This window comes from Pan troglodytes, chromosome 8 (genome assembly GCF_028858775.2).
Source record: "Pan troglodytes isolate AG18354 chromosome 8, NHGRI_mPanTro3-v2.0_pri, whole genome shotgun sequence".
Taxonomy (NCBI): domain Eukaryota; kingdom Metazoa; phylum Chordata; class Mammalia; order Primates; family Hominidae; genus Pan; species Pan troglodytes.
In genome coordinates this window covers 18,576,615-18,601,826 of record NC_072406.2, presented here as the reverse complement: position 1 = coordinate 18,601,826, position 25,212 = coordinate 18,576,615, and the positions used below count along the sequence as shown (strand labels likewise).

At 40.3% G+C, this 25,212-nt stretch overlaps 1 protein-coding gene across 28 annotated transcripts in view; it reads right to left on the bottom strand.

Moving 5' to 3' along the window:
* Window positions 1-25,212, bottom strand: part of TASOR2 (transcription activation suppressor family member 2) — a 78,937-nt gene that overhangs the window by 8,986 nt on the left and 44,739 nt on the right. For 24 of the 28 annotated variants that reach the window (XM_063781320.1, XM_063781319.1, XM_063781318.1 and 21 more), the window contains 5 exons: window positions 23,422-24,138; window positions 19,200-19,442; window positions 14,238-15,117; window positions 12,207-12,636; window positions 4,712-8,560 (listed from right to left, as the gene is read on the bottom strand). In XM_063781320.1, the coding sequence (XP_063637390.1) occupies window positions 4,712-8,560; window positions 12,207-12,636; window positions 14,238-15,117; window positions 19,200-19,442; window positions 23,422-24,138 (6,119 nt within the window). The remainder of the gene's footprint in view (window positions 1-4,711; window positions 8,561-12,206; window positions 12,637-14,237; window positions 15,118-19,199; window positions 19,443-23,421; window positions 24,139-25,212) is intronic. The other 4 variants (XM_063781328.1, XM_063781313.1, XM_016962572.4 and 1 more) reach the window with 1 other exon arrangement.

Below are 25,212 nucleotides of genomic sequence, written 5' to 3'. Positions count from 1 at the left end.
TCTGTTATTTTCTGTTGTAAACAGTGACACCACGTGATAAAATATTATGAAACAATACATTCACTATAGAAACAAGCAAGATATCTAGAAGTACTCCTGCTATGGAGTTCGAGACCAGCCTGGCCAACATGGTGAAACCCCGTCTCTACTAAAAATACAAAAATTAGCTGGGCATGGTGACATGCACCTGTAATCCCAGCTATTCAAGAAGCTGAGGCAGGAGAATCACTTGAAACCAGAAGACGGAGGCTGCAGTGAGCTGAGATGGCGCCACTGCACTCCAGCCTGGGCGACGAGCAAAACTTCATCTCAATAAAAAAAAAAGTACTTCTGCTATGAATAAAACTTAGCACTGCCATGCTCTCTTCTTCATGAAAATCATCATCACTTCATCTGGAAAGGAAGTGAGAACTAAGATTACTGCTCTGTTGTGGAGTCTCGCTCTGTCGGGCAGGCTGGGAGCACAGTGGCTTACTACAACCTCCACATCCTGGGTTCAAGTGATTCTCCTGCCTTAGCCTCCCGAGTACCACAAGCGTGCACCGCCACACCCGGCTAATTTTTTTATTTTTAGTAGAGACGGGGTTTCACTATATTGGCTAGGCTGGTCTCCAACTCCTGACCTCAGGTGATCCACCTGCCTTGGCCTCCCAAAGTGCTGGGATTACAGGCATGAGCACTGCACCCGCTGTTGCTTTTTGAGAAGATGGAAGCTGAAAGAAACCAAGTATTTTGCTCACTGTGCCAAAACGTGTGCATGACCATGATGCTGACTTGGTTGATTCTAGAGTCACTCTATCTCATGTCAGGGTAGAGGATGTATAATCAATCAAATAAAATTAACCTGAATTCAAGGTAAAAGAAAAAAACTAAACTGATTTCCAGATTGCTTTTGGAGGCTGAGGGCCTTCACAAAGACTGAAGAGAGTGAAGACCATTCAATAACTTTTCAACTACAGTGCTGCTTACCGAAATGGCAAGGAACTTGGAGCAAAGACAATAGAGGGAATATAAAACCAAATCCGGCAACCATTCATTAAGAATCTCGGCAAACAGGCTGGGCGGCTCATGCCTGTAATCCCAGCACTTTGGGAGGCCGAGGTGGGCGGATCACAAGGTCAGGAGATTGAGACCATCCTAACACGGTGAAACTCCATCTCTACTAAAAAACACAAAAAAATTAGCTGGGCATGGTGGCGGGCGCCTGTAGTGTAGTCCCAGCTACTCTGGAGGCAGAGGCAGGAGAATGGTGTGAATGCGGGAGGCGGAGCTTGCAGTGAGCCGAGATTGCGCCACTGCACTCCAGTCTGGGTGACACAGTGAGACTCTGTCTCAAAAAAAAAACAAACAAAAAAAAACAAACAAAAAAAACAAACCTTGGCAAACCAAAGGATCCTCAGCCAGGGAAAAAGAATACAATTAGGCTAAAGAGCAGCTTCTACAAGTTTGAAGAAAACATTTACAGTCATAGTTGACTCAAAATAGGAGCCACCTTGCAAAACAGAGCTGTGACTCTAGCAACAATGGAGTTTCACGTTAAGGCAGTGACTGTCATTTTTCCAATCTCTCCTCCATCTGCTAAGATATCGCTCTAAAATGCAAATATGATGCTACTTGCTTCTTAAAAGATCTTTTACAACAAATCATAACCAGTTTTTAAAGAATTTAAAAAATCCTTCCCTACTCCACCTGCTTCACTTGAAAAAAAAATCTTTAAAAACATCTTTTAGAAAACTTTATCTCTGGCGGTCTAGTGGTTAGGGGGAAAAAACCTAACAGAACCTTTCCAGTGGCTCCCAGCGACCTCAGGATGAAGTCTAAATAGCTCAGTGTGACTTAAGGCCCTGCCACTGCCATATGAGGCGTGAGGCTGTTCTCTCCCACAGCCCAGCCTGAGCCTCTGGCTGACATGGCTCAGTCACTCTGACCAGCCCTCTGGCACAAGGAGGCTGTTCCCTGTGGTGTGTTTGCCAGCTACACACCTCCATATGAGAAGAGCAGGGCAGACCAAGAAATCTTTATGCAGCTCTGTGGTTTCTGCAGTGGCCTCTTTACTCCAGATCAGAAGTGGTCTTGTGACCCTGCACCCAGGGGACACTGTGACAATAAGGGACACGTGTCCTTCATTACTAAGTAACTCGTTACTCAGTAATCCAGCCCCCATGGACTCGCCACGTGGCATTCTGGAGTTTGCGCAGGAATCAGCAGAAGTGATGTAAGTGAAGTCTGAGACAGACCCAGCGGGCATGTGGAGCCGACACACGGCACGTCCAGTTCTGCACGCGGCCTGCAGGCCCCTTGTGTGTGGAGCCGATACACGGCGCGCATCCAGTTCTGCACGTGGCCTACAGGCCCCTATGCTCTGCTTTCTGTGCTGCAGCACTTCCTGAGCAAAGACCTCCCCGGCCAGGCCAATCACCCTCAATGCGTCCTCGTGGCACCTGCGTCACATTTACCATCACTTTCATTTCACATTTATTTGTGTGACTCTTTTGATCAGTGTTTTCCTTGTCCCATTAGACTATAAGAATCATGACAAAAAAGCAACATCCCCCCCACCTGCACATGTTGGGGCTCTGAGGTAGATACTAAACAGGACTGCTGACATCTGAATGGAGCTTTCTGCTGCAAGGGGAGGGGGAGGGCAGTTGGCCCGCTCAGGTCAGGGAGTTTCGGGAGGTCAGGGTTAGTGCCTCAGTGAGGGGTCTCATTATACCTGGGGTTGGGAGGAGGATGGGGGAGGGGGACTTGGGAGGGACAATAAGTCAAAACACTGAGGATAAACAGAGTCAACCTCAGAGAAGGGAGCTCCACACATGGAGAAGAAGGCTAGCACAAACCTGGCAGTACTGGACTAGAATTGGGGATGAGTGTGAACTCCTCTGTTTTTGCTTTTTATACATAAATAGAGATGTAGATATACGTATGTACATATGTATATTTCTTGGCTTTATGTGCTGAGAGGACCTAGAAGCAAAGACACCAAGTGACACTGAGTTCATTCACCCAGTGCCTAGATGGTGATTCTAAATGCCATTCTTCACTAAAGTCACAGCTCCTTGGAGAAATGCTTGACTTCAAGACTAGGGCAAGGAAAATACAAGATAAGCCTGGAACATTATGTTACACCCCAAAGTAAAGAAGTGCCCAAAGAATTATGGCGAATTGTCAAAAGGACACAGAAGACAACTTAAAGGGACTCCCACTGGCTGGGTCTGGGACAATCTAAGTATTAAAATAATGAAGAAACAGATGATAACCCTTTAAGTAAAACAAAATGTGCCATGGTCCATAGTGATACAGATAAGCAAATGAATAGATGAATGGAAAATAAGGGAAAGCTCTATTCTACAGCAGAATGCCAACTAATAAATGCAGAAGGAATCTGATGGAATTTCAGTATCACTATTTGGCAATCATCATAGTAATAACTGATTCAGATAAGAATCACCAATCAATGTTAAATCTAGTGGATAAAAGTCTGATAAGGAATAGGATTTTACACAATCTCAAGTTATCTCCCAACTTATTACTAAGTTCAACATAACTTTACACTGGAGAAACCTGGCAGAAATCATCTTAACCAAGTGAAAAGGTTAATATACCAGTAAGGGGATAAATCAACATCGGGTGCCTCCTGATACAATGAATGCACTCAGAAGAGCACTACATGATATCTGAGTATTCTCACCATTTTAAAACGCCTAAGTCATGGAGAAACAACACATGAACACAAACGGAAGGAAATTCCACCAAATAACTGGCCTACAGTCTTCAAAACTGTTAAGGTCATAAAAGACAAGGAATAACAGAGGAACTATTGCAGACTGAAGACATGACAATTCTAGATACCTATGATCCTAGACCTAGATGAGGTTAGTGGAGATGGTCACATTAATTAATATTATATGAACTTCCTGATGCACAGGGTTGTTGTGTGGTTAAAAAGATGAGTATCCTTGAACTCAGGTAATATACATTTAAGTATCAAGAGGTAATGGGACACTGTGTGTGCAACACATTTGCAAATGGTTCAGAAATGTTAATATTGGGGTATCTGGGTAAAGGGTACTATTTCTGCAACCTTTATGTAAATTTAAAATTAAAAACAATTAAATTTTTAAAAATGCTGTCTATGCCCGAAATAGAAGAGAAATAAATTCTGGGAGGATAAAACAATGAAGTTAATGGTGAATCAAGACAGGTTCAATCAAGACAGGCTCCGCCCATGCCAGAATTTCACCATGGTTCCATTACTTAAATTTAAGGACTATATACTCCATGTACTCACCGTAACATCAGTTATCCTAACATTCAAATTCAAATTAAAAATATATCCAAAACCAAAAGAGGTCCTACTTGACCACCCACACTAACGGACAATCTACAACCACTTTTCAAAAAATCTGTATTTTAACATCGGAATGTGTTTGTATTTACACTTGAAGTATGGGCATGTCTACACTGGTAACTTTTTGTGAAAAAAAATTAGTCACTGCCCTAATTCTGGAACATAATACTAATTTTCAAATACAGTACAAATGGCAGATCCTGCAGGAAAACATTTAGTATGCAGATAAAGACTAAGCTGTGAAATTTAAATACTATGTCATACCATGATTTCTTTTTGATGGCTAATATGCTAAATTTATTATTTCTAAAACTAAAATCAGCAATTAAAATAATACGTAAGACGTGGCTGGCACTTTACCTTTGTTCTTAGAAAGAATGATTTGTCTTCTGTTTCGACAAGGTAGAACAGGAAGGTACTTTTACAAGCCTCTTTCACAACACTTCCTAGTTTGACGTGCAAATTGGTGCACACGTCTATGATTATGTCTTCATAGGAGGCTGACCGTCCTGGGAAAGGCAGATACATCTCTTGAGCAGTGGCTTCTCCAGAAACATCATTTAGCTCTTTGTCTTGGAAAATGAATTGGTTGCTATTCTTCATCACCTTGTTGAATTCAGCATACTCATTGAGAATAAGTGAAATATCATTCCGAGATTCCTTCACAGTACTGTTGTATTTCAGTTTGTTGAGGTGGAATGAAACAGTGTGATTTCTTTGAGAATTTCTAAGATCTCTATTATGACTACACCTCTCTCTCCAAGAGGAAGAGCTGTCCAGACTGCTGGCTGTGTAGCCTCTCCTGGGCTGCCCCTGTGGTCTGGGATCTGACTCCACAACTGTTACCAGAAGGGGGCTTCTGCTCCTAGGTGCAGGATGCAGAAATGGGGCTTCAGAGATTTTTGTCGAAGGGAAAGCACCAATGGAGATCTGGGTTGGTGACTCCTTTGGAAAGACATTGGCAGAGGAGGCAGAATGCTGAGAATCCCCATTCTTTATGGTCTGTTTTAGTTTATGTGCAAAACGCAGATACTCCAGGTCTAAAGTGTTCTGGGTGAGGTCGTCTGCCACCTGCCAAGTGCTTGTCCAGGAGCTGGGCAGGCCACAGTTTGCAGTGACACTCGGGTGCCTCCTCAGGCTGTGTGAAGTTCTCATGGTGTCTTTGAGTTCTTTTGTTATAGAGAAGTTGGCGTAAGTCCTGAGGATCCCGTGGAGATCTCGGATTTGGACGTAAGGCGGCACACACTTCTCTTCTTTCTTTACCGCAGCAGTCCAGTGCCCGGGAGGGAGGCTCGTCTCCATGCCTGGAACCCAGCTAGAGCAGCCCCAGTCCTCTTGGTTGTTGTTGTGGAAGTTCGACGACGACTCATAGCCATCTGTGGGAACATCTTTTTTCCTGGTGTAACTACCTCTTAAAGTATAAGAATCCTCCAAATCGAATTTGGGATTTCTACAATCACCAAGCAGGTCTAGATCAGAATCTCCAGAGAGTTCATAGTGCATGTCGGAATTCACACTGACCTCTCCATCTCTGCCTAGGGTTTCAGAACCAGCCTCAGCCCTGAGCCCCTCCCCACTGTTCTCAATTTCTACGTGCTCTGTGGCTATTCCACAAACAGAAGTATCAAAGGATTCTGAAACAAAGGAGGCCAAAGGCTCTTTACTGAGGTTTTCCTTGGTGTCTGCTGTATTTTGGTAGGGACCAGCACAAAGGGAGGAAACCCCGACATTCAACAGCTCCTTTGTTTCACATGTTGACACATCTTGCAGCGTGTGGATGGCTTTACGTTCACCTTTTAGAGAAGATGTGGTGTTGGACTGAGGGCCAGCAGTGCCTGGACCTGTGGTTTCTTTATGTAACTCAGCTTCAGGCTCACCATTCTTAAGCAAACTGGCCCTTCTGCCTGCTGGTATTTCCTGTGCTTGAAACGCTGGCTCTGCACTTATTCGTCTTACATAATGGGTTAATGTAGCATTGTCTGAGGAAGAACAAAGCGTGGGGACCACTGAGCACATGCATCCCTGTGTAGAATAAGCTCCATCAACCGAGGCAGCTGTCAAGGACTTCACCTGCAGATAAATGCCTTCATCTGTTTTCAAATCACCGGGAAAGAGATGGTTCTGACTGCTTTTAGGGCTAGTCTGCTGTTTTACTGACACATTCACTATACCACTTGGTGCAGTTGTGGAAACCAATGTGTCAGACAAAGACTTATTTTCAATAACATTTCTAGGACCAAATGGAGGTTCACTGGACTCCAAGACAAGATGTTTTAAGTCCAAATTTCTGTTCTCTATACTAACTGGCTGCAATGGATTTCCTGATTTTACCAGTTTTTCAGGAGAAGGACTGAAGTCACCTGTGCATTTGGCAGCTGAGCCAGGCTGGTTTAACTCCCTACCATAGCACTGCACCTTTCCTGAGAAAGATAAACCCTCATCATGCTCACTTGAGACAATTTCCTCAGTTACTTTACCAGGAAGGGTTGGTCTACCTGTTCTTCCTGGATGATGAGTTAATATTAGAGGCATTTCGGCAGAGACCTGCATTTGTTGTACCTGGGTAAAGTTATCTTGCCCCACTGGATGGGTAGGACCAACAAAAACATTTTCTTTTTCTGTTATGCCTAAGTCTTCTGACTCACATTGGGAGATTTGGTTGCTCTTCTCACACTGTGTACCATGAAGTTTTAAAATGCATGGAGTCACAGCCTGATATGGTCGTGTCTCTTTAACTGGTACTGGAGGTTCAGGACTAGAAGCTGGTGATACTTCCTCAATTACAGAATCAAAGGGAAAATCAGAGGTCACATTAATTTCCTCTGCAATCTCAAGGGTGCAATTTTCTTTAGAAAGTATTAAAGTAACTGGTTGTAAATTATCCCCCTTTCTCTCCTTATTTTCTACTGGTTCTTCTGACACTGAGGGATATACTGACACATTGTCAGCAGAATTCACTTCTCTGCTTTCTGTGAGAGCCACCTCTTCCGGTTCACCTATTTCCTCAGCTACATCCTGAAGTTCTAAATTTGAGAATGGGGCCTCCTCAAATTGCTCTATTTCACCAGCTGGCATTTCTTCTCTGGGACTTGTAGGTGGTGATATTGTTAGAGCTAAGTCAATGTCAGAATCTTCCTCTGATAACTCTAGGCTGACCTCTCTACTCACAGACAGGCTTGTTTGTTTGATAAATACTGAATCAAACGCTTCCAAATTCATATTTTCAGTGTTTGGACCATTCTTGTGATTCTTCCTTAGTTCTAAAGAGTCACCTGATGTGTGGCATCCTGATGAAATGCAGTTAAGTGAACACTGCTTTCCCAAGGTGGTAGAGGCTGATGATGAGTCCACTTCAACCTGTGTCAGTTCTAGAAGTCCTTCTGAAGATAGGCTGAGGAGACTCTGAGTCTGTGAAAGGAAATCCTGAGTGCATCTCACTTCTTCACTGGGTAATAGATAACTAGAACTTTTAACTAATGATAATGCCTCCATTACCATTGTTTTATCAGATGGTAGAGAGACTGGAAGAGGCATCTCTTTCTGTAATGAACACATTTCTTTATCAAGTGTCTCTCTACCTACTGAGGAGGCACAAAGGTACTTAGTGCCTTTCTGTCCTGCAACTACTAGAGAGGGAATGTCCCTCAGGCCTTGTGTTTGTGCATTTTCCGAGGTGGATACAGGATGTCTAAGGCTTGCAGCAGGTGATACTTGCTTAATCAACTCCTTATTAAAGGTTGTAGGTTCATCAGCTGTATTTACACCTTCTGTCTGTATTGGTACATGTGCATTTTTTTCAAAGGTGAGAGTAACTGGTTCCGGGTTAATCACTGCACACCCCATATTATCATCCTTTCTTTCCAAGGAAGGGTGACATTCATTGTTTATGCGGCTGCCATGTTGGATAAGGTCCTGTAAAGTACCTGTTTTTGTTTGCATTGCTGCATCAAGAACATCCACTTTGTTTTCAAGGGTACCGTACACAGAGCTCTGACATATCACTGGCTGACTGCCAGGCCCATCGTAAGTCCTGGTGAATGTGGCTTGAGTAACAGTGCCACTGTAAGAAGCCACTCTTGTGCTATCCAGTGGCTGAACAATTTCTTCTTCACTAGGAACAGAAGGTCCATTAGTTTGTGTACTTCCAATACCCGAAAGCACAAGATTAGAAGTCTCCAATGATTCTTGTTTAGCTTCTTCCCCAATTACCTGAAATGGCCAAAGTAAAAAAAAAAAAATCAGTCATATAAAATGTTTTTTATACGATTATATGTACATGTGAAGAACAGAAAAGATAAAAATTAATTTTAGTTTGTGAATGTTCTTTTGAATTTTCTAGCTAAAAGAATATCACAGGGTACAAATCAAGCAAATCCCTCTTTTAAAGGCAGACTTAAAATACCCCCCAGTGGGATTTGTTTTCTTTAAAACCACACACACACAAGAGAGCTCCAAGCTTTTTGGAAGAAAAATAACTAGACCACTGACAATTTAAAAGACTTTAAATGCAGCCTGTTTGCTACTTAGCACCGCTTAATCCAGAAGTGTAGCACTAGAGAAAAAGCATTCAATTTTGTTTTTAATAAATGAGATTAATTTTTTTTTTTTTTCAAGACAGGGTCTTGCTTTCTCGAACAGGCTGCAGTGCAGTGGAGTGATCTTGGCTCACTGCAACCTCTGCCTCCCGGGTTTAAGTGACTGTCTGCCTCAGCCTCCCTAGTAGCTGGGATTACAGGTACATGCCACCATGCCCGGCTAATTTTTGTATTTTTAGTAGAGATAAGGTTTAGCCACGTTGGCCAGGCTGGTCTCGAACTCCTGACCTCAAGCGATCCACCCACCTCAGCCTCCCAAAGTGCTGGGATTACAGGTGTGAGCCACTGTGCCCAGCCTAAAAGATAATTTTTAAAAAGCAAATAACATTTTTAACATCCGTTTTCAATTAGACCATAAGTACACCATCATCTGAAACTTTCCCATGAGGCAACAGAGTAAATTAATTACTACCCCCTGTACTCAGAATACATTGATTCTAGTCAACAAAGGCCCCTCATCCCTTAGCTATCTTCTTTGCATGAAACTGGAGATTCTTTCTCATTTGAATACCTCCTATTGTACATGGCAATTGAAAACTTTATCAATGCAGTTTGCAATCATAAACTGAACTAAAGGCACTGATTTAAACAGTAGCAAGCAGGATTTAGGTTAAACATTAGCAGAGCTATCATCTCAGGACAGTTCTCATAACCTCATAAACAGGGTGGTATTTGTTTTTTGTTTTATTTAAAGCCTCAAGCATGGCCTTGTCGAGCATATAATAAAATGAACTGATTATACAACTGATCACACCTCTGCAATGCTGGGAACACCATGCTCACAAACTGCGTGCCATGTCTTGAAGCATACATGTTGGAAATCAGGAACTGTGTTCCAAATCTCTTGTTAAAAACATTTCTGTCTTAGGTAGGGCACAGCTTCTCACGCCTGTAATCTCAGAACTTTGGGAGGCTGTGGTGGGCGGATCACTATAGGCCAGAAGTTCGAGACCAGCCTGGCCAACATGGCAAAACCTAGTCTCTACTAAAAATACAAAAATTACCCAGGAGTGGTGGCATGCACCTGTAATCCCAGCTACTCGGGAGGCTGAGGCAGAGTCAATTGAACCTGGGAGGCGGAGGCTGCAGTCTCAAAAAAACCAAACCAAACAAACTCATTTCTGGCTGGAGCAGTGGCTCACGAGACTCTGTCTCAAACAAAACAAAACAAACAAACAAACAAACAAACCATTTCTGGCTGGGGGCAGTGGCTCACGCCTGTAATCCCCAGCACTTTGGGAGGCTGAGGCAGGTGGATTGCCTAAGGTTAGGAGTTATAGACCAGCCTGGCCAACATGGTGAAACCCTGTCTCTACTAAAAATAAAAAAATCAGCCAGGTATGGTGGCAGGCGCCTATAATCCCAGCTACTAGGGAGGCTGAGGCAGGAGAATCAGTTGAACCAGGGAGGTGAAGCTTGCAGTGAGCCGAGATCGTGCCATTGTACTCCAGCCTGGGGGACAAGAGTGAGACTTCTCAAAACAAAACAAAACAAAAAAACAGAGTCAACAGTGTGGGGCTGAGACAACAGAGTTTTAAGAGAACAAAGTATTAGAAAAGTCTTGAGAGTCAGTGTCCTTCTGAGAAGTTTAATGGCCCTCCCAATCATGTGGCTGGTAACGTTTAGCCTCAGTCCTAAATCTCACCATGACTGTAGTCTTAGTGAAATGCAAATAGTGACAATCTTGATATATTTCTATTTCGATATATTTTTACTACAGGTAAAGTGTAATGCTTCTAAAATAAAGTCTGACAATTCAGAAAGAGTGCTCAACTCAACACATGACTAGCAGCAACATGCTTTTGGTTTCTAGTGCCTATCATGCTAGAATCCTCTTCTTCACATTCCAGTGTGCCAACTGGTGGAGGGAGTGCGATAGCACACATGTGTGCCTTTCAAGTACAGGCACAGCATTCAACAAGATGACAAAAAAACAAAAGCCTACGTAAGTACATACTAAGGAGACTGTTAGGAATCACTGATTTGAACAGTCAGGCTTGCCAAAATCATTGCTAAAATTAGTACTGATGATAGTTAATTACATATTACCATGACAAATGGTATTTTATAAGAAACTAGCATGTATATATGTATGAATCTAAATCTCCCTGACTAGACTATATTTTCTTATTCTAAGGTGGTGATTCTTAACTGGATTTTATGTAATTCTTTGAGAATAGGATGGAACTGCTGAACCCCATCTTTAGGGAAAAAAAAAAGTACATACATAGTTAACATTTAGGTTTTCTAGACTGGAATCTTGGCTTGACAATTTTCTATGTGACTTTAGGCAATTTCTTTACTTCTCTATGCTTTAGTCTTGTCATCTATGTAATGGGGAGATTAATAGTCTTTAACTTATTTGAGAATGAACTGAGTTAATATGAGTGAAGGACTTAGAACTCTTACTTTCTGGCACACAGTGACCCAGAAATCTTTAATTCTCATGATGACGACAATCACTTGAAGATATTCACGGGTTCTATGAGGCTCACCCAAGGACCTCCAAGTCCCCGGTGACCCCGGGTATAGGAACACTGTCTACTCTTTCTTAAGACAGGAGTCATAGATGCTGCCCAAACCCAAGCAATATTATTCTAGAATAAATTTGGGCGTAAAACTTTAAAAGGTAGGTAATTTTGTCAATTCATTTGCTTAGAATTTTGTTAACAACTTTTAGATTTGCTCCAGGTAAAATTTGGATTATCTGGCCTGGTTGAATGTCAGTTGAGAACAATGAACAAAACAAAGTATATTTTCCATATTTACAAATAGTTATTTGCAATGGGTCTTCTTTCACACGTCTGGCATTTTACTATTCCAGCATCTGTCTTCAAAAATAATTTTAATACAATTAATTTTAGTTTAAGGTTTATCAAAGTATGTCTAAGATTTATTATTGCTATATTTGATCCTTAAACAATATTCTACATAAGACTTGATAGGTATTAAGTCACCTCTTTTAAAAATTAAGCAAAGAAGCAATTTGCCCCAAATTATGCTGGGCTCCCAGATCATGTGGACCCTGTGACATTTTTCTACTCCGGTTTTTTTCAATCGGGATGGCAGGTAAGCTCTACCTGCAGACAATTCAAGGACACTTCATGAAAACTAGGTTTTTGGTGTAATAGTTCTTTACATACCTTGAGAATTCACTGTCCTACAATTTAAAAATGCCTTGTTTTGAATGTGATTTTACATATAAACATTTTTTTCTTCAAAAATAATGCCAACATTTAACAGTATTCAGCTTTACATACCTCATTATTGTAAGAACAGATGAAATTCTGGTCTTCTTGGGTGTCTGGATCACACTCTCTTGCAAAAGCTTTTTTCTGTTCATTTTGTACACAGAGTTCCAAGCCTTGGGTAAGTGGTGTTTTAATGAAAGGAAGCAAGCAGTTAGGATCACGGAAGGATACTTCAGCAGCATGACCCCTGGAAATTTCGTTAGTCTCCAACAGAGGGTCTGCAGAACATTTTTCCAAACCAAGGGACTCCTCAATTTCACGGAGCTCACAAGATTCTAACGTGCTATTTATAGACACATATTTTGCTGGGTTGCTGTGTTCTACAACCTTTCGGGAAGATCGTATGACTTTGTTCTGATTGCTGTAAAACAGAGCTACCCACATATGAAGTAAAAGCTTCACTTCTTCCACATTATCAGGCAAATCAGTATTCCAGGGCCTAAGAGTTTACAGAAAGAACACATGAAAATAATTGAAAATGGTTATTTTAGTTGATTACCTTATCATAAGCAAGTGCCTCCAATATTAACCATAGTTTTTGTTTTTATTTTTAAAATTTACAGATATGAAACATGAATGAGTAAATATGTAGTTGACTTAACAAATAATTATCCATCTAACCCACTCATTTTACAGAGATGGGAACTGAGAATCAGAACATGTAATTGCCTTCTTTCAAATCACAAAACCTGTATGGCAGAACTGTGATCTGAACATGGGTAGCACGTGTCTTTTACACCATACAAATTCACTCTGGACACAGAATACTTATTACAGAAATGGTTTCACCAATACCCAAATCCTCATCACCATGCTTTTGCTAAGTCTGGCTGATTCATTTATTTTCCATTTTTGTGTCTCTCTTCTAATAACTGAGAAAGTCTGAAGATAAAATATCTCTCTGGGCAATTCAACAGTACTATACTATTTTCAGACTACAGTTCTGCAAAATATCCTGAAACAGTAAGGGGAAATAGAAAACATTTCTGGCCACCTGGCAGGCAAAAGGATGGCAGATCGCTGGAGTACGATAAGTCAGGGGGGCTGCAGAGTTGGGCAACAGCTAAACAGGAAGTTCTAAGGAAATGACCCTTATGAGTATATATGAACAGGTGTATGGAAGAAAGCCTGACAGCTGTAGAGTCCATATAGTCAGATGTGAAACAGTTCATTAATAGGGAGCTGAATGTCAATTCATGTAGATAATGAATGCTTGCTAACAGTGATGGTTACCATTTATTACTACTACTGGCCAGTCACTGTGCATCTCAATATATGTAACCTCAGGACACAGCTACATAATTAAATGTTGGCCACAGACTGTCATCCACCATTGATATCACCTGAAAATTTGTTAGAAATGCAGAATGTCAGGCCTCTCCCAAGGAGAATGCATCAAAATCTGCAGTTCAGTGAAATCTCTACATGAGCAGCACACACAATTAAGAAGCACTGTCCAGAAGCAAGAAACTTGCCCAGGATCACAGGAAGTAAGAAAGGGAAAGAACCCGGGTTCAAATCTAGATTAGTCTACACTCCAAAGCCTGTGCTGTTCACCACTCTGTTATTACTGACTTGATTCCTTCTTAAGGGAGATCTATAGAACAATCTTATGTGAAACTGCTTACTCCTATCAATCTGACCAATTTACCAAGCTACAGTGATTTTTAAAATGTTTCTTCTGGAATTCAGTCTGTAAAGCATTATTTCTAAATCTCACACTATTTTACATTAAGATCTCATCTAAAAATTGAAATTCAAAAGCCACAAGGGCTTACGAGGGAGCACTGCAAAATGGAAAGCTATTCATTAGGCTAAAATTATCTTTAAAAACTTCTCCACATGAGCACAGGGGGAAAACCAGCCTGTTACTCTTAATTGCCAGGAAACATGTTTGCTTGATGTTATTATCAAGTTACTGGTTTTAAACACAACACTTCTTTCTCCTTCTCCAGAGTTTGGCATAAGTTTCCCCATCTCACTACATTCATCTCAACAGAAAAGTTTCATCCATTTTCACTAAGTTTCACTCATACTCACCCATGTAATGCTCTTACTACAGTTTTCTCCAGTGGGTTGTTGGTATATTTGCTGTCTAAACTGAATGCATATTCTGTTTCACATTTGAAAGTGATCTTAACGGAGTCATCACAGCTAAACACTATACGAGAGCAGGAAGATTTTTTCACACGGGCAGACGTTGGTCGATCCTTGGGCTTTACCACGGGGTCGTCAGGAGGCTTTTGCTGAAGCAAAAGGCCGGGCTGATGCCAAAATGGCATGACTTTCCCCACTGGGGTTGCTGCTTCAGGGCTTTTTGTCCCATTCCTGGGAAACAGAGGGCTTAGTATCTCTCTCTCCTGTAGATGTTTCTTTGAATGTTCTCTAAGGAGCAGGGCATATGAATGTTCCACAGAAACAGAAGAGCTTTGGCTTGCATCTGAAGATTCTAGCATTTCCTCAGTAAGTGCTGACTGGGCTTTAGCAGGGGCCTGACTACAAGGAACCAAGCTTTCTTCATCTTGGCTAACAGTTAAGTCTGATCCAGAATTACTCTTCCTATCAGAAGATGGGTTAGGTAGTAATTCACCTTTTTGACTTTTAACTCCTCTATGATATTCATGGTCAGATGTACCTCGCAAAGAATTTTCTTTAGAGAGCAAAACATCATTTTGTGGCAATTCAGAGGAACAGTGAAGATTTCTAGCCTCAGATACTGGTGTGGAAGAAGTAGCAGAGCTTAATGCTAGATCGGCTAACATATTTAGGGCCTGGGAGTCATAGTTGACGATGGAGTTTTCAGGAAGATCATTGTGAGCCGCTGTGGTATTTTCTGGTTGAACACTATTTATGCTAATCCCATCTTCTTGACCATCTCTTGAAATTTCTGATTGAAGCTTTGAAGCAGTTTCTCCTTTGACTTCAGTATAAAAGAAAAAAAGAGAGATGTTTGCTTGTCATAGAATTAACTCTCTGCCATATTACTATGATGGTTAATTCAACATGTCTGAGAAAAACTTATGTAACATATATTGCATATTAAAATTTTCTATTAGATTAAGGTCTCTTCCAACCCTCAGATAAAACTTATGTTACTCATATTGCATATTAAAATTTTCTATTGGATTAAGGTCTCTTTCAACCCTCAGATTATAATGTGTTAAACCAGAGGGACAAGTCTTAAGGAATGTGTACATTAATTTAGAAAGAAATTATCCTTCAAAAACGTATGAACTGATCTACACAGAAGACATACAGCTCAGCTCAAAAAATGTACAAACAAAAAAAACCAAAAAAGATGAGAGTCCTGCCCTTGGGAGCTTATAATCTAATAAGGACAGGAATGTAGAAGTTTCAAGTGTGTATGAGTTTGCTAACATACTTTCTCAGGAACCATTTCCCTGAACAAGCGATTTATTAGAGAAACTACCTAAGTTCAAATGATTTTAACTATATTGATCTTTAATTACATGATGTGATAGAAATAAAAAATTAGAAAAGTCCTAAGAGTATTCAGAATCATCAATTAATTCCATTACCTTTTAAAATTTTACTTTCATTACCAAAAACATTGACCTTTTACATTATCCAAGAAAGAGCAAATCTACTGACAATGTTCCCTTTTACAGATAATCAAATCTATCCATATGCCCTTAATCAGAACATTTACATTTGCCAGTGGTTTCCCTTGGTATTTTCAACGTATTCATTATTCCTTCCTAAATGCTGTTATTATGAAGGATAAACGTCACAACTCTGCTAGGCAATGATTCCCTGCTGCAGGTAGACAGATGACCAGAAAAGTCAACTATGTTCCTCTTTATCATAGTAGCAGGTCCAAAATGAATTAACAACCTGCCAGCCAAGGCCAATGAGTAACATATTTAAAGAGAAGACAGCTCCAGCCTATGATGTCATCAATTAGAACGACAAGGGCATGCACATACATGGGGAAAGGGTTATACTGATCAACGACTGCCCAGTTTTTATTTAAAACAGCAAACTCAAAGGGGACAGGTGGATGAAAAGGACCCAAAGCAGGTAATTGTCTTGTTAGTCCCACAGGTATACTGGAAACATAAAATTAATTTTGTGATCTGATGCTAATTTCATTCTATCTTTGTTAATATTATGGCCTCCATCTACTTATCCCTTACACAAAATATTACTTACCAGTAAGGCCTAATATAAAAGATACTGTATTAAAATAAAGAAAAATGGTAGTTTAATATATTATAGTCTCACATAAATCACCCAGTTATTAACATGTTACAGGTTCCCAATTAAAAAACCACCACCCATAATTTCTATTTAAGACATACATAAGACAATGCCAAAGGAACTACATTAAAAAAAAGTTCAGTGAATAAAAAGGACAGAAAATCATGTTTCATTAACAAAAGGACTGTTTGACTTCAAAATTATCATTTGATTCTAATTTAAATCAGTAATTTGCAAACTGAGGTCAATGTGGCTATGTTTCATCTGCCTTCTTAAACGTTGATATTTTAAGTATAAGAAGTAAAATGATTAACATAGGTGCTTAAGAAAAAAATTCAGAGATTTAAATGTAGTCATTTAAAAATGTTAACTTGGAATGTGGCTGCACAATACATACAGACATTTGCAATACAAATCAGCCTGTATTTGAACACACATTTTGAAACTTTAAATTTTCTGGGCTCACTTTTCTGCCAGTATGCAATTATATACCTCCTCGCATTAATCAATTTGTCAATAAACATCTGAAGCCAATTCAGTACAATGAATGCAAATGACACTGCTAGGAACACAAGATGTTATCTATTCTCATGTTTACAAATTGGAAAGATTGGACCAAGACATGTCAGATGAATTGAAAACAGTATGAATTAAATTACAGAATGTTCTCAAATATCCCAAAGAAGTGAGAGATTAGTTACAGTCACAACATGAGAAAATGCCTCCCTGTGGGGATAAATCTAGCTGCAAGCCCCTGACGGGCAGAGGTTGCATGGGGGAGGCACAGATGGCCCACAGGGGAAGGAGCACGGTGGCAACAGCAGAGGCGCAATGCAGAGAGGTGAGGTGCAGCCACACCATAAACTCCCAAGAGAGACAAGCAGAAGAGCTCAAATTTGGTATGGAAGCCAAAACTGCAGCATATGGGTTTTTGAATGACATGATGAGCTTTTAAAAAATCTTCAGTCATAAAACAATCTGAAAAAACTTAAAGAATCTCAGGGTATGCTTAAGTTGAAAAAAAACACAAAAAAACAAACAAAAAAAACAAACCTGGCTGGGCCTGGTGGCTCACACCTGTAATCCCAGCACTTTGGGAGGCCGAGGCAGGCAGAGCATGAGGTCAAGAGATCAAGAAGTTGAGACTATCCTGGCCAAAATGGTTAAACCCCATCTCTAACAGTAACACTAAAAATACAAAAATTAGCCAGGCGTGGTGGCATGCACCTGTAGTCCCAGCTACTCAGGAGACTGAGGCAGGAAAACTGCTTGAACCTGAGGGGCAGAGGTTGCAGTGAGCTGAGATCGTGCTACTGCACTCCAGCCTGGTGACAGAGCGAGATTCTATCTCAAAACATAACAAAACAAAACAACAATCCAATTTCTTTCTCTGAATTCTCACTCTCTGTGAGATACTAACATCTAGTAATAGATGAGGGAGAAAGTAGAATCAGGAAAACCAGACAGAAAACTCATAGAAAGATAGGAGGGAATGAAGTCTCTCTGTTAAACAAAACAAAAAAAATACACACACACCACAAAAAAATCAATACCAAAGGGAAAAAAAATTAAGGAAAGTAGATCCAGGAGGAAAGCTGGTATTTGTCTCACTAAGGTGACAACAAAACTTTCTAGTACAGAGGTTATATCTAGCAGTTGAAAATACAAAACTGGAGCAGTTCATGTGACTAAACTTGATTCTTTACTTAAGCAAAGTTAAATCAGTAAAACTACTTTTAAAATTAATGCCTTTTAAAACCAAATACAGGATTCTCAGCCAGGCATGGTAGCTCATGCCTGTAATCCTAACACTTTGGGAGGCTGAGGCAGGCAGGATCACTTGAGCTCAGGAGTTCAAGACCAGCCTAGGCAACATGGTGAAACCCCGTCTCTCTCTCTTTTTTTTTTCTGAGACGGAGTCTCGCTCTGTCGCCCAGACTGGAGTGCAGTGGCGCGATCTCGGCTCACCACAACCTCTGCCCCCCAGGTTCAAGCGATTCTCCTGCCTCAGCCTCCCGAGTAGCTGGGATTACAGGCATGTGCCACCACGCCTGGCTAATTTTGTATTTTTAGTAGAGACAGGGTTTCTCCATGTTGGTCAGGCTGGTCTGGAACTCCTGACCTCAAGATCCACCCACCTCGGCCTCACAAAGTGCTGGGATTACAGGCGTGAGACACCGCGCCTGGCCAAAACCTGGTCTCTGTAAAAAAATACAAAAAAATTAGCTGAGCATGGTGGTACGTGCTTGTAGTCCCAGCTATTTGAGGGGGCTGAGGTGGGAGGATCCCTTGAGCCCAGGAGGTCAAGGTTGCAGTGATTGTAAAGTGAGACCCTGTCTCTAAATAAATAAAACTAAATACAGGATTCTGGATTACTGACAGTTTTGGACAGTCTGTTTATAATTCCCTTTAGATAAACTTATAATCTTCTATTTTTATAATTGATAATGGTCTAGAAAAATAATGCCAGATACTACTTGCTTCTGCATTTAGTCATAAATAAGGCCATTTATACTTTAATGCTCGTAGACAATTCATGTTCAGGCTTTTTGCAAAGTAAAAAGTAGGCTCTATGTTTTTGAAGGTTTGAGCTTTTGTACCTTCCTAATTTATTTACATTAGGAAACCAGTTTACTTAGTTTTTTTAATGTCTGAACTGAAAAACACAGAAAAAATTATTGGGACATTGCAACTGCTCTTACACTATTTCAATAAATTATCTTGCACTCTCTGTTAGATCTGTATTGGGGTGTTTAAATTTATAGGAAGAGTATTTCTTACCAGGTTGTAGCTGCTTTCTGTTTCTGGGGTTCTCATTGCCTTTTACTATATTTACTCTCTGTTTTTGTGGACATTTCTTCACAGGTGGCTTAGCCCTTGGAACAGTTTTCACTGGAGATTTCTCTTGTTTCCTTGCCCTTTTAGCATTTGTTGGCACTGGAACATCTTTAGAAATAGGAGCTTCTTGGTTTTTCCTATCCAATTTGGTTTTCTGTACAAACTGTGCAGTCAGCACTTCCGCACCTTATGTAGAAAAGACATCATTTTTGTAAGGGGTAGGGGCCCAGATACTTAGCATAGCTTTTCCATTTTTTGTTTTGTTTTGTTTTTATTTTGGGGACAGTAACTTTAGTAATGGGGAATAAACTATGAAGTTTCAGGTATTCAATTAAAAGATTTTAACAAATCAAAAGTTAAACATTCTCACATAAATATAATATGAACTTGCTAAGTGTCTGCCTATATCCCTATCAGATGAAGAAGAAAAAGATCAGAGTAATAACTTTGTAACAACTTAAAAAAAAAGAAAAACAAACAAACAAACAAAACTTTGGGCTGGGAGTGGTGGCTCACACTTGTAATCCCAGTATGTTGGGGGGCCATGACGGACGGACTGCTTGAGCCCAGGAGTAGGAGACCAACCTGGGCAACATGGCAAGACACTGTACAAAAAAATAAACAAATTAGCAAGGAGTGGTGGCATGTGCCCATAGTCCCAGCTATTCGAGAGACTGGGGTGGGAGGATAACTGGAGCCCACACCACTGTACTCCAGGCTGGGCAAGAGTGAGACCCTGTCTCAAAAAAAAAAAAAAATCTTCATAACCTTTCCTGACTAATGTGACAGGTAAGACTGAATATGCTAGATCACAGCCCCAGGATATAGATATTTCTGTTTAAACAAACAGCAGCACAGCTTCCATAAGGTGAAGTGGTTAAAACTATAACCACACTGCAGAGAAGAGTTGTATAGAGAGCAATGTATTTGGAGAGCCATATTATATATTTTACGTTACTACTTGTAAACATCTAAATTTTAATACCATCTGAAAAACAATCTTTTAAAAGATGGGAAGCCTGAGGAAAGTGTGCACCTGGTTTTATTTCTAACAAATCTGCTATCTTACACAATGGTGTCTCTTAGAAGCGCTCTGCTTTGCTTCTCACATGGCATAAAAATAGCTAAAGGTGGAGCTAAAGGATGGGAAGAAAAAGGAAATACTAAACACCTGCTTATAATGCACAACAGAAAGTGTTTCAATCTTTTAAGAGTTAAAATTAAGCCTCAAAGATATCATATGAAATAATCACACATTTAATGTTGGCAAATATTTTTAAATTACATTATACAGAAGATGTTACTTCTCACTAAGGACACTAAAAATGATATTAAACAGTTTAAGAAACTGATCAATGTTAGTGAAATGTAGGAGAAAAAAGGAGACCCATTTCATTTCATTCTTTTGGGGGTTAGGGAAAGGAATAGTTTTAAAAATGTTCAAGTCTGATTATTTTCCTCCCTACCAAATTATTATATTAATAAGTACTAAAGCAGCGTATTTTTTTTTAACAATAAGACTTCTTATTACACTCTAATTACATTTTCTAAAATCTTCAGCATAGGGAAGAGCAAAATAAAAATAAATCAGGAAAACAGTTAAGACTAAATTAAAAAGAAAAAGATTAGACAACCAAGACCCAGGGGGAAACTTTCTAATATTTGTACAAACAGAAAGGGAAGATATTCCCAAGTACTCCCAGGTGTTGGGAGAAAAAAGAAAAATGAAACAAAGTGATCCTGCATAGATTGCTTTGTTTACATGTAACATTCAATACCATGCTTCTCAAACTGAATGCAATTAATCCACTGGTGGGTTGTAAAATAAATTCAATGTGTCACAACTAGAATTCTTTCTTTTTTTTTGAGATGCAGTCTTGCTCTGTCACCCAGACTGGAGTGCAGTGCAGCTCACTGCAACCTCTCCCTCCCAGGTTCAAGAGATTCTCGTGTCTCAGCCTCCCACGTTGCTGGGATTACAGGCAAGTGCTCCCATACCTGGCTATTTTTTGTGTTTTTAGTAGAGACGGGGTTTCACCATGTTGGCCAGACAGGTCTCGAACTCCTGGCCTCAAGTGATCCATCCACCCGCCTCAGCCTCCCAAAGTGTTAGGATTATAGGCATGAGCCACCACACCCAGCCCAGAACTCTTAAATGAAACAGAATAGAAGGTATCAGACTGTATTACACATAATTTTTTTTTGAAATTTTTGTTCCAGTCATGTATGAATTTGTAGGTACCGGAATATAATATCAAACATATTTCTTACAGTGGATATAATTAAAAACATCTGAGAAACAGTGACAATTTATGTTGAGTTATAGATAACTGATTCAATACCTTAAATTGATTCATGCAGAACAGTATGGTTGGCCTGGAATCTGTTTTACAGATAGTTGTATAGTCTGGTGCACTGCTTTATACTACCATACTTTCCACTTACCCTCCTAAATACGCACATCTCCACCCCGTTCCTCAAGCCACAATAAGCCAGAAACCACTATTTGTGAAGCCACAGGATAAAACCAAGGTTGGGTACAGTGGCTGACGCCTGTAATCCCAACACTTTGGGAGGCTGAGGCAGGAGCATCAGTTCAAAGTCTAGCCTGGGAAACATAGCAAGACCTCATCTCTACAAAAAAATTTTAAAAATTAGTGGGGCACCCCTGTAGTTCCAGCTACTCCAGAGGCTGAGGCAGGAAGATCACTTGAGCCCAGGAGTTTGAGACTGCAGTGAGCTATGATCATGTCACTCAACTCCAGCCTGGCTGACAGAGAGATCCTGTTTCTAAACAAAAACAGAAAACTCCAAACAAAAAAAACTCCATAGGGTAAACTCTGAATTATTTAGAATCCTGGGATTACCATACCCTAGACGTTTCTTCTTTAGGCACCAACATTTCCAAATTCAAAATATTACAGATTGGCTTGGCAAACTTTTCTGTGAGGGGCCACAGAGTACATACTTTCAGCTTTGAAGGTCATGTGGCTTCTGTCACAGCTGCTCAGCTCTGCCAACACGGCATGAGAGCAGCCAGAGACGACACAGGCACAACCGAGTGGCCCCTTGGCCATAATGTGCTGCCTTCTTCTCCAAAGGAGTCACCCATATACTTCCCTACTCTTTTAGAGAAAATAGAGTAAAACACAATTTGAGATGACTCTAAACCAAAGTCATATGATTTGCTGTCCTATGTTCACTGAAATACATTTGCCAATACATTAAGTGGCTAGGCCAAAGTCATATGGTTTGCTGTGCTATGTTCACTGAAATACATCTGCCAATACACTAAGTAGCTCAAGACTCTAATTCTCACTCAATTTTTCAGGGAGCATCAAAACCACATGAAGAATCCAGGTGCTCACGTAAAAACTCTGTGATACACATAAAGGATTAGAAACTCTGCCCCAGACTATTTTACTTTTGGAGGTCCCAGGCATTTCCCTCCTCTCTATAGGTGTTGAGGCTGTCAGCTATCACGGTTTGCTGGTACTGATGTGCCTGATTTTAGAAGAACCTTTTCTACCTCCATTTGTGAAGAGGATGGCACAGAAACTAGATGGTTGTCTTTCTTAGAATGGAACATACACGTGTGGGTGGTTTTACATGTGGAACATAACATGTTGGTGGTGGGTAGGCTTTTGAGGTATCTTGGTCTTTCCTATTTCTTGGTTTTCAGTTGCTATCTCAATCAGAGCTTGTCAGGCATTAGGAGGCACACAAATTGCCTGGAGAGAAATGATGGTGATTCTAACAATCTTCTAACTGATGCTGCAAAGCTGCAGTCCACAGGGACCAAGACAGCAGAGGGATCGAATACAACAACTATTATTATTATTGAGATGGAGATTTGCTCGTCACCCAGGCGGGAGCGCAATGGCGTGATCTCGGCTCACTGCAACCTCAGTCTCTTGGGTTCAAATGATTCTTGTGCCTCAGCCTCCCGAGTAGCTAGGACTACAGGCACGCACCGCCACACCCAACTAATTTTGTATTTTTAGTAGAGACAGGGTGTCACCGTATTGGTCAGACTGGTCTCAAACTCCTGACCTTAGGTGATCCACCCACTTGGCTTCCCAAAGTGCTGGGATTACAGGCATGAGCCACCAACGCCTGGCCACAACTATTATTATAATAACCCACATAAATAAATCGTGCTTACCTCTTTTTCTTTTCTGAGGAAACTGTCCTTTAACTAACTTTAGAGTTGTTGGAGAGTCCGAGCTGTTGTCTGCTCTGGAAGCAGTTCTTTTGGGAAAGGGGCGGCACAAGTTCACCTTTTTACTCTGCACCGTGTGGGGCATGCTGGCCTTCCTCTTAGGCTGCACTCTCAGATTTGACGCTGGACTCAATGGAAAAACTCTCTTCTTTGCTTTCAACATTTCTTCAGAATCCTTTTTCGTTTCAGTTTCTTTTCTCACTTCTGCCTCTGAGACAAGAAATTCAGGATCTGGAGTCATAACTAAGGAAAATCCAGCATCACAAATTCCATCTGAAACACAAGGAGACTGAGGATGCTCTGCTAGCAAGTCCAAAGCACTAGACACTTCCAAAATGTAAGCACTAGGGTCTGAAAAATAAGAGTTCAACTGAGTTAAAGACTCTGAAGGGCACTTTTCAGCTGGAGGAATCAAGTCAAAACCACTGGGCAGTTTCCCCAAGAATGTAGGGTCTTTCATTCTATCCTGCGGAGCAACACTCAATGAAGGGCTTCTGTCCGCCTTGTACAATTCTTGGAAATGACGCTTTACTAATGTGTTTGGATGGATTCTTTCTTCAGGAAGTGATTTCTTTGTTTCTAGCAGGGCACAATTAAGGGTAGGTAAAATAGGTATCACCTTCATTGAGATGTCATCTTCAACTTTCAAATCTTTCACCCCTAGAATATATACACACGTATTAAACATCTGAAGTTTATTTTTTAAAAACAAAACATTCTGGAAAAAAAAGCTTTAGATTTCAAAATTACGTGATGGTTAAATATGTTATAGTATTTCAAATGACAACCTAAATGGCAATTAATAGAAGACTTAGAGGTACATTTAACAAATGTATCTCCATATATTTGAAATTACACACACACACACACACACACACACACACTGAACTGAAAAAGAATCATCTGACATGCAATCACTAGGTTAGAACAAGTAAACTAAACCCTGCCTCCAGCTCCATCTCACCTAACAAGGAGCTCATGAGCTCAATGGTTCATCATAGCAGTACCACTGGTCTTTAGAGCTGGCAGATTTGCTTTCGTACTTTTTCTTATTTTGTTTTAAAATTTATCTTACTGTAGCTGTACCTTACTGAACTCACTTCAAATTCTTTTCAGAAGTTAGTGCAAGTCAACTGAACTGAAAAAAGTAGAAGCCCTAAATAATGCTGGAATCTCACTGGAATGATTATTGCTAACTTTATCACCTTTTCTAGCAAATGAAATAAAAACTTCTAAAACTGACTAGTCTATGTTTCACCTCCTCTCCTGGGCCCATGCTTTGACTGAAGTGCTAATTTTTCCTTTTTTTTGAAAATGAATAAAGGAAACAGTAAAAGGGGAAAAAAAAAAGAGAAAAGGTCTGGTCCCTATGAACTGGGTAATAAAATCCTATAAAATTTCAGAGTTGTCAGTAATATAAAGCCACAAGAAACAACAGCCTTCAGGGCCTAGTAAGTGAAAACAAAAATTGTACCATTCTTTTTAAAGAAAAGTAACTTCAGAATGAAACACAAAGTTAGTTCTAGTTAAATACATTAGCACTAAAGCAGTTATTAGAAAAAGGAAATGAAGGACAAATAACAGTAAAAAGGAAAATGTGGCCAGATATCAAAATAAAAATTTTTGTATTTTTTGTAGACATGGGATTTGTCATGTTGCTCAGGCTGGTCTTGAACGAGTGGGCTCAAGTGATCTACCTGCCTCAGCCTCCTGGAGTGCTGGGATTACAGGCGT